Genomic DNA, 9,902 nt, shown 5'->3' on the forward strand with positions numbered 1-9,902 from the left:
TGGCACTGCCAGCCCTGGGAGCCACCAGGCAAGGACCTGGTGATCTCCTGTGCCATCACCACGGGCAGCACCAGCTGCAGACATGGGGAGACAGCTGAGCTGCAGTCAGGAGCACTGGGAGGTGACAGCTGTAGCAATTCCTGAGCCTGGGAATCTCCAGCTGCATCCCAACACCTTCCAAAACACCGAGCAGAGCTGGTGGTTGCTGGTGCACCTTGGCACTGGCACCTGTATCTGTGCCATGGGCTGTGCCTCATCAAGGCCAGCAGCACTGCCTGGCCACAAGCCCATTTCCCCAGAGTAGCTGGTGCCTGTCTCTGTCTGCCCCTGAACTTTGAAGCCTGTCCAGGGTCCCCTCCCAGCCTGGCGCCATCTCCGGCCCCGCCGCTGCTCCGTGTCACTGTGTAGGGTCGATGGTGACAATTCTCCCGGTGGCACCACTGGAGGCTGAGCTGGGAGTCATGAGGAGGCAAGAAATCATTTGCTTTCCTGCTTGTGAAGCTCTTCCAGAGGCTTGAGGGCATCTGGGTTTCCAGGGTTGCTGAACCCCAAGCCCAACCACAGGACCAGAAGAGCAGGTCCTTGGGCAAGGGTGGTGAAAGGACTCTGTCCCCACACCAGTGGGATCCCACAGACCTCTCACTCCTGCCCTGCCTCCCCCCAGTCACATAATTTAAAACCATAGAAAATAAACCACACAGTAGAAAAACATCAGATAACAGGAAATTAAATACAGTAATTACCATTTTTCTTTTTGAGGATACAAAGGTTCAAGTGTACTGTAAAAGGGTCGGTGCTACACAGGAGTCCAACAGGACGGGCTTGGCCCAGGAGGGACAGACAGGGACCCCTTGGGTGCAGGGGGACACCGTGGGGGTGGGGGACACTGGTACATGGTCGTGTGTAAATACAGCCCTAAACTACAGGAGAGATGCTATGAAACACTGCAGCCCTCTGAGCAGGACACAGGCTGTGCCCTGGTGCACTGGCATTCCCAGGAACCCCTAAACTGGTATGGGCAGGGAGGGGCCAAGTGGCCAAGGGCACTGGACTAGCACTGCCACCACACCCTGTGCCCCACAATGGGATTGGCTCCATGCCTGTCTGTGGTCCCCAGCAGCACCTCCTGTACCCTGGGAAAACCATCCTTGGCACAGGGGGGACTGGGGGAGAAGCAGAGGCAGGGACCCCCTCCCCTCCAAAGACTGTCCTGGCAAATTGACTCGGTTTAGAAGCTGTGTGTGAGCAGAGCCATGGGGGCAGCTGGGACATCTGGGGGTTTCCAGGGCAGGCAGGGATCTGGCAGGGCAGGGGGACAGGCAGGCGGTCAGGAGGGCAGAGGATGTTTCATTAAAACTGAAACATTTCATTCCCATCAGGGGGCCCTGGCCAGGGCAAATTCACATGAGCTTCCACTGAGGCCGCAGAGCTGGGGTGGGTCAGGAGGGGATCAGGAAAGTCCCTCCATCTTTGGCATGGCATTTGTACATGAAAAATTTTCAGCTTAAGGGAAAAAAGATGAAAAAAGAAGAAAAAAGAATAGCTACAAAACCAGTGACAATTTCTCAGCTGAGAACTTTGTGCTGGTGAAATCTGCAGAACCCATCATGGAGACATTCCAGAATCCATCCTGGTTTTTGTCATGTTGGCCAAGCCCAGAAGACAAGAGCCATTGCCACAGTGCCCTGGTCCCTGGGGTTGGAGAATTCCACCCTCGGGGCCACACGGTCACTTTTGAGATCCCAACAATGACATTTTTTAAAATATTTTTTAAAAATTGGGAAAGAAAGCAAAAAGTGAGACAAAAAACTCTTCCTGCTGGGATGAATTTGCTGGACATCCCTCATGCCCTCCACCCTCCCCGTGGACTCAATGGCTCTGGGGACTGCCCTCACCCCGGGGGATGGGGCAAGGGGGACAGGATGGATGGGAGGCTTTGGCCCTGCACAGGGAACAGGGTGGGGCTGGGCTGTGGGGCAGGGGGACTCCAGTGGGGAGGGGAAGGGCTCCCATTGCTCTATGGGCCGCGCTGCCCATCGCACACACGCGCTCTGGGTGAGATGCAAGCAGGGAGGGTGGGCAGCAGTGGAGAGATCTCTCCGGGCCCCCTGTCCTTGCCTGGGCAGTCTCTCACTGCCAGGAAGGGCAGCATGAGGCACTTCTCCTGCTGCCCATGCAGAGGTCTGGCATGCACAGCACTGCACTGCCACAGCTCCTCACGGTGTCTGGGGCTGCCCAAGGGGCCGGGCTGAAAACTGGGGGGCACCGCAGGGCAATGGCAGCAGTGTGGAGGGTGATGCCCACCAGCTCTACCCAGGCAGCCCAACACCAGCCCCAGGGCAGCATCATCCAGGCTGTGTCCGTGTGGGATGGAGGTGCTGCTGGTGCATGCTGGGCATCCCAGCAGTGGTGGGTAGTGGTCATGGCACAGGTCATGGGCAGCCCGTGGCACAGAGCAGCACAGTCCAGAGTGTATCCTGATGTCCCCTGGCACCAGGGCACTGCTCGGTGGTCACAGCCCCTCTCCTCCTCTCCCGGGCAGCCCCGGCAGGGTCCTGGCTGCTGCTTGGCACGGGGCTGCCGCAGTCACACTCACATGCTGTCTGCCAGCTGGTGACAGTCCAAGTCCCCCTTCAGCTCCAGGAAGCCTGGCAGCTTCACCCCCGTCTTGCGGTCCACACACCAACACTTGCCGCGCTGCCCATCCAGCGCCGGGTGACACTGTGGGGACAGGTTCACTGAGGGACACCCAGCCTGGCTTCACCACCCCCATCCCACCTCGGGGCTTTTGCCAAGGGCCCTCAGCACCCAAGGGGTGATTCCCACAGAAGGTGGGAGCTGGGTGGGCTCTGCCATGCCCTGTCACTGTCTATCCATCCGTTTCTCCCTCCCAGGCTCACTCTGGTTCTACAAAATGCCCCCCAGCCCCCCCCCCCAGGTGAGAGCCCACCTACCTGCTTGGGGTGAAAGTTGCCGTTGCGGTCGCAGTTGGGGATGGGGATGACGTACAGGTCCTCATGGGTGCGGGTCTGTGACGCCGCCAGCCGCTCCAGCGCGCGGTGCAGCTCGCTCTGGCACGAGCCCTGTGCCTGCAGGAAGGGGGGGGCTGAGCCAACCACGGGGCTGGCACGTGCCACCACCCCAGCACCCCGGGACCCCCACCATGGAGCGCCCACCCTGCCCTCCCCAGCCCTGCCGGTGCTCACGATGGGCCGCGCGTCCTCGCGGGGGTGGGGGCTCCCACTGCTGCGCATCTTGTTGCCGTTGTTGACCCTCTTCGCCTGCTGCTTCTGCAGGCACTTGCGGTCGTGGATGCTGCAGGGGCTGAAACTGTTGTTGGGGTGGTCGATCTCCTCCTTCTCTGCAGGGACACAGACCGAGGGGGCTCAGTGCCAGTTGCACCCTCTGGAACAACGAGCAGGGGGTGCTGCCAGACCCCACATCACACTCTTGAGTCCCCACAGATGTCACCCCCAGCCCTGGCTCCCCTCCTGCCCCTGCCACTGCACTGGGCCGACTCTCTGCAGCACTGGAAAGACACTTGGAAGTTCTTCCAACTCATTAGCCATGATTAACAACTTGTCGCCATTCGTCTGTTATTGTAGGGTTGAAAATGCCCGCTGTGAGTGCTGGGCAGTGGCTCCAGAGTGCTGGGCCTGGCTGTGTCCCTGCCAGCCATGTGCCACCAGGCACCTGGTGCTCACCCGCAGCACCGGAGCCACAGGGCTGGAAGGTGACCACGCAGCCAGGGAGACCCAGGAAGCCCCTGGTGCCCCCCAAAGCTGCCTTTGAGGAGCTGCAGTGGGAACGGGGCACTGGGGCGGTGCCGAGCCCCCGCCAGGCCCGGGGCGGCACCGGGCGCCGCAGCCGGGAGTGGAGCCGCGCTCTGCCGCGGGGCACGGCCCCCGCCAAGACATGAAAGGAGAAATTCCTGGAATAAGAAAGTTAATCTCCCGTGGGGCCGATCCCGAAAGGCGGTGCTTGGCATCCCCTCCTGCGCCAGGAGCGCAGCCAAGTTGCCGGCCCAGATGTTGGCAGCTGGACGGAGCGTCATGAGACAAGCGCTTGGTGTGACTTTAACTTTCAAAAAGCTGCCGGTCCCTCCAGCCTGGGGCCCGTTTACATTCTGTGGAGGGAGAACACCCCAGGAACTGAGCCCCACCTGTGCTCAGAGCTGCATCAGGCACAACCCGAGCAGAGTTTTGCCCCCGGCCCGCCTGAGCTGTCCAGGAAAGCAGCCAGGGCTCCCTGCCCGAGGTTATCCTGGGGTTGGACTTAAATGAATCAATATTGCAACTGGCAGCAGTGAAAGGCTTCCCAAACCCAGCCAGGAGTGGTCACCATCAGAGGTGGCACCCAGGAGCTCACAGCACCGGGGCAGAGGCTGCTGGGTGATGTCCAGCACTGGCCCTTCCTGCAGGCAGGCAGTGGGGGCAGAGCCACAGTCCCCTGCCTGCCACATCCCGCAGGACCCGGGCTCTGCTCTGCCCTGAGCACCTCCTGCCATGGCTCCTGCAGCCCAGGGCTCCTGGCCCAGCTCCCGGGGCCTGGGTGAAGTCCACAGCGAAGCCCCAAGCAAAGCCCCCTCCCTTGTGGGTGTTATTTGCTCTTTGTTTAATCTGTCCATTTTTTCCAGGAAATGGCTCATGCCCTTGAAATGTGAAACACGAACCCAAAGGGACCCAGAGGACCCTGCACAGAGCAGTGCCAGCACCAGCCCTGACGGCACCAACCACGGGGCCGTGGCGCAATGCAGGCACTGGTGGCAGAGCCCAGACAGGGGCTCAGGCAGGGATGCTCTTTCCTTCCTCTGCATTTCCATGGGGAGACACACAAGTAAGGGCTGGACAGAAGATTTGGCACCAGTGGGGACCACCATGCTGAATTCCTGGCGCCTCCACACGTTTCTTCCACGCCATGGAAAGGCAGGACCAGGAGGCACCGGCAGTGCCCGCTCTGCCCCTGCAGGGGAAGCCCTCACCGATCCCAGCACAGCCAAACCCCCTCCTCCCTCCACCAGAGGCCTCCAGAGCATCAAATCTCCCAGCTTAAATAAAACCAGATGCCAATAACATTTTCATAAGGTCACATGAAAATCTGGTGCCTCCAGGCAGTGAAACAGCTCCTGCCAGTGCTCGGGACCCGCAGCCCCCACCTCGCAGGCTCCAGCGTCACTCCCTGCCACAGGGAACTCTGCTGTTCTTAGGGTGACTGTTCCCTTGCTAAGTGACACACAGCAGCTCAGGGAACCTCTCTCCTCCCTGGCAATTCATCTGGACCAGAAAACTCCTCACACTCAGCAAAAAAGTATGGGAAAAGAAATTTGTGTGGAGCCCACAGTTGCCACCCGCCACCCTGCCCTGGTGCAGCCCAATCTGCCACCCCATGCATGGCCACCACCACCCTGGAGGGATAGAGGGCAGGTGGCTCCCTGCTTGACTGAGGGAAGCCCCTCTGACAGTCTGGGATGGAAGTGGGTGCCAAGGACTGGGTAGGGGTGCTGCCCTCACCAGCCGAGCAGAGCAGCCACCCATCCCGGCAGGAGGAGCAATCCTGCCCGGCCTCCTGCTCGGCCTGTGGACCAGGGACACAAACGAGTCATTCAGCACTGCCTTCAATTAACGGGAGCTGCAAATGAGGCTGGTCACGTGCCGAACTTGTGATTTACGGCTCTGAGCCCGAGGGAGCGGTGAAGGGCTCCGGCTCCACCGCGCGGATCCTGTGGGAGAAGAGCCTGGGGCAGCCAAAGAAATCCTGGGACTTGCTGTGTGTGTCCCTGGGGAGGGACAAGTGTCAGGGACCCCCAGAGCTCCCACCCTGCTCCCCCCTATGCCACCAGCCCCATAGGAAGGGTCCCATGTGCTTCAAGGGCCAGAAGGGACACATCCATGTGTCTGTGGCCAATGTGACACATGAGCCGTGGTGACCTCAGCATCCTCCACGTCCCTGCAGAATCACCTGAGGGTGGTCCTGGCAGGGCCATGGCAGTGCCAGCTCTTGTGCTCATCTTGCCACACACTGGCCCTGGCAGAGGGTGGGGAGTCAGGTACTGGGGTGCCGAGGGCACAGGCACCAGGCACCTACTGCCCTCTGGCATGGGATACCAGCTGGGAACTGGCCTGTCCCCACCCTGCAGAGACACCATCCTGTGTTCAAACATGGCTGAGCACCTCCTGCCGCAGGGTCCAACATGGGTCCCATGGAGAGGAGGTCGGGATGCAGGAGAGGGAGTGAGGGTTGCAAATGCAGATGACTCCCTGCAGCGACCAGAGCCTTGCCAGGAGCAGCACCCAGCCTGGAGAAACCTAAGCATGGATGAACCCCCATCCCAGGGAACAGATGGGACATGGCAACAGCCTCGCCTGCCTGAACACAGCCTGTCCTCCCTGTCCATGAGCTGTCCAGCCAGGGCTCAGCCACTGCTGTTCTTCCTGGTCACTTCACACAGGAAGGATCTGTCCCAGTTTACAGACCACACGGGATGAACACAGCTCCCATGGGGTCAGGTTATTCCAGACATAACCATTTATCCAGCATTAAATCACTCCTCATGTGTGCTGGGGAGTATGTCCTCACCTCCTCCTGGCTGCCACACGCGGGCTCAGCCACCACCACCCACTGGCTGTGCCGGAAAGCCATGGCTGAGACCTCCTGGAGCCAGCCCCAAGACAGGACTCTGGCCGAGGAGGGGGAGCCCAGAGCCAGACAGGAGCTGGCAGGACTGGGAGCAGGAGGCAGGGACAGGGCCCAGCACAAGGTCCCACAACTGCAGGAGAGGGTCTGGGGTCAGCAGAGCAGCCACCCCCTCCCTCACTTCCTCAGAGTGCTGTGCTGTGGGCGCCGCGGTCCTGGGTGAGCAGAGAGGCTCTTTCCTGGCGCTGGAGCTGGGAGCCATGTCCAACCCTTGGAAAGCCCGGCCTCAGCCCAGCCCCCCGATCCCAGCCTCTTCCCTGGAATGCAGAGCCCCCCGGACAGAGCCCCCAGACAAAGTGTTTACTGTACGAGCTGTGCGTTAACTGCTTCCCGGCCGCCGGCAACGCTCCCCAGCACCCACTCAGCGCCGGGGCCGCGGCACAGCCGGGGGCACCTGCTCCCTGTGCCCCTGCCCCTAAAGAGGCATTTAATGTCCTTCTGCTCATCCAGAGAGTAGCCATCAGAGTCTGGGCTGCCCTCGCTCTGTGGGAGCAATGAAGTCTGCAGCCCCCAGCCCCACTCACCCACTGGCTCTGGGCTGCTGGAGTGGGTCAAGGACCCACAACTGGGTGTCCCACCAGACTGAGCAATGAGATATGGGTCTCCTGCCCTCATCCCACTGGGCTGTCCTGGACACAGGGGCTCGCAGTGCCCTCTCGCCCATCCTGCCACCTGTGACCCTGCTGGCCATGACAGTGTCCGGTGGGTGACCTGGCTCCCACGGCCACCCACCCATCCCCAGCCAGGCCAAAACACCGCGGGAAGGAAGGGAAAAAATGCAAGTCTGTTTCCTAAAGGCTCTGGGAAAAAATGTTGCATTACACGGGGCACAGCCAAAACCAACAGGGCTTGGCAGCTCGGCGCAGCCCCGGGCCAGGGAGCCCAGACAGCTCCTGCAGGATGTGGGATGAGGACAGACAGGCAGGGCAGGGGGGCTCCGCAGTGGACCCCATGCCAAGCACTCCCATAGAGCTCCTGTCCCTGCAGGGGCCCATTCGTGAAGGGCACTTTGCATGGTGGGGATACTGGTGAAGCTGCCATGGACCAGCCATGCGAGGAGAGAATGGAGCTCAGATCCAGCCCTCAGAGTAGACAGGGACAGACACTGCTCCAGTCCCTTTTGCCCCTCAGGGACCTCCAGGTGACCCCACATGGGGACTCAGGGCCAGGTCAACTCATGGACCATCCCATGGTGGGATGCTCCATCCTGGTCACAGCCTATAGGATGGGAAAGGGGGAGCATGGCATCCAGACCCACAGATGGACCAGGTCCCCACCCTCATCCCCCAGGAGAGGCTCCATGCCCACAGTGCAACCTGCACAGCTCTGGGCTGAGCTCCCACTGCCAGCTCCACTCCTGGCTCCCAGAACCTTCCCAGCCACCAGGGGCATGGCAAGACACCTGCAAGAGGGTTCTGGGACAGACAGTTGTAGGCAGAGAGTACAGGAAGCAGCTCCTCCAGCCTGGTGCTGCCTGCACCCCACTGTCCTGCCCAGCACGGGACAGAGACAGCTCCTGGCAGAGTCTGGCACAGCGCCCGGGCAGACTTGCCTGCAAGGGAAGCAGGTGCCCCGCGGCCTCTTTCCTGTTTCCTGCTGGTGGTGCAGGCAGAGCTCCCGGCAGCGTCCCAGGGAAGGGGCAGTGCAGGGGTCACTGTGCAACAGGAGCTTCCCCAGTAGCTGAGACATCTCCCCAGGGCCTGCAGGTGCCCGTGGGACCCCGGGCTTCCCCTCGGTCCAGGGCCATGTTGCAGCCAGGAGGGCACAGCAGGTGACAAGTCCTTGTGATGTTCCCCACTGCAGCACATGCGGTGCCACTTGGCTGTGGCACTGCTGTGCCCACGGTGGGTAAGGATGGCACAAACATCAATCACATGTACCGGGTCTCCTGTAGCCCACTCTGCTCCCTCCCCTGAACACACTCCCTGTATTCCCATCCTTTGGCTGTCCAGTCCCATTCTGCATCTTGGGGTCATTGGGTTGGAAGGGACTTTAAAGACCACCCAGTTTCACTCCCTGCCAGAGGCAGAGACACCTTCCACCAGACCAGGCTGTTCCAAGCCCCATCCCACCTGGCTTTGAACACTTCCAGGATGGGATATCCAGAAATATTCTCGGCAACCTCTGCCAGTGCCTCTCCACCCTCACAGGGAAGAATTTCCTTCTTTGATCTAATTTTAATCTCCACTCTTCAGTTTAAAACCTTCCCCCCGCCTTGTCAAAATCTACCCGTGTAAAAGTCACTTATTATTCTTAAAAGCTTTCTTTAAGTATGGGAAGGTCCCTGACGAGACCCCATCCCACGGCTCCAGCTCATGTGGAGTGAGCGGGGAGCAAATTGGTGCCAACAGGGGGGTGTGCCATTGCCCCTGACAGGGAAAAGAGCCCCCAGGCATCCACCCCGGGTACCGACGCTGGGCACCCACCCACGGCCGCCCCTCCGCCGCCTCACCTGGGGGCTGGAGGCTCTCCTGGATGGCCTCGACGTCGGCCAGGTCGGTGCAAATGCCCTGGCCGTGCATGAGGGTGCGGAGGGGCCGCGGCTCTCCGCGGGGCGGGTAGCAGCGCAGCCCCGCTCCGCAGCGCGCGGTGTAGACGCCGCAGGCGGTGCCGCGGGGCAGAGCGCAGGTCGCGCAGCACCCGCAGCCCGGCTCCCGCACCAGCTCCGCGCAGCCCTGCGGCGCCTTGCACCGCGCCAGCCGCTCCTCCGAGCACGGCGGGCACTGGATCGCCTCCTCGCCGCCGCCCGGCCGCGCTGCCGCCGCCAGCAGCGCCAGCAGCACCGGCAGCACCGGTAGCCCCGGCAGCCCCGGCCCCGGGCGCATGGCGGCCCCGCTCCGGCCCCGGCCCCGCTCCGCGGCGCTCGGCTGGCGGCGGGCGCGGGGCGGCGGCGGCCGCTTTATGCGGCTTTATGCGGCCCCTGGCCACACCTCCCGCCGCCGCCACCGGGGCCACCGGCGGGGCCGCCCCCGCCGCCACCGGGAACCCACCGGACGGCGACGCTCCCCTCGGCGGCGGCCGCATCGCCACCGATGGCGGTTTCGGCAGCGGGGCCACCGGCGGGGCAGCTCCGGCGCCGGGCAAAGCGGAGAGCCGGATCGGAGCCCTTCGGCCCCGCGCCCCCTCAGCAGACCACCCGCCGCCCCGACACCCTGCCCCGTCCCGAGAGCAACCGGGATGAACTGGGGGACACACACACCGTGCGGGTC

The 9,902-nt window shown here is 62.2% G+C and overlaps 1 protein-coding gene across 1 annotated transcript; it reads right to left on the minus strand.

The window, feature by feature from the left end:
- Nucleotides 1-711: 711 nt before the first annotated feature.
- On the minus strand, nt 712-9,594 carry IGFBP4 (insulin like growth factor binding protein 4). Its single transcript, XM_071577249.1, has 4 exons — nt 9,146-9,594; nt 3,207-3,361; nt 2,955-3,089; nt 712-2,721 (listed from the first exon to the last, which is right to left on the minus strand). The coding sequence occupies exons 1-4, from the start codon at nt 9,516-9,518 to the stop codon at nt 2,593-2,595; spliced, it is 792 nt and encodes a 263-aa protein (XP_071433350.1). The 5' UTR covers nt 9,519-9,594; the 3' UTR covers nt 712-2,592.
- Between the last annotated feature and the right edge of the window lie 308 nt (nt 9,595-9,902).

Source organism: Pithys albifrons, chromosome 25 (genome assembly GCF_047495875.1).
Source record: "Pithys albifrons albifrons isolate INPA30051 chromosome 25, PitAlb_v1, whole genome shotgun sequence".
Classification (NCBI taxonomy): Eukaryota; Metazoa; Chordata; class Aves; order Passeriformes; family Thamnophilidae; genus Pithys; species Pithys albifrons.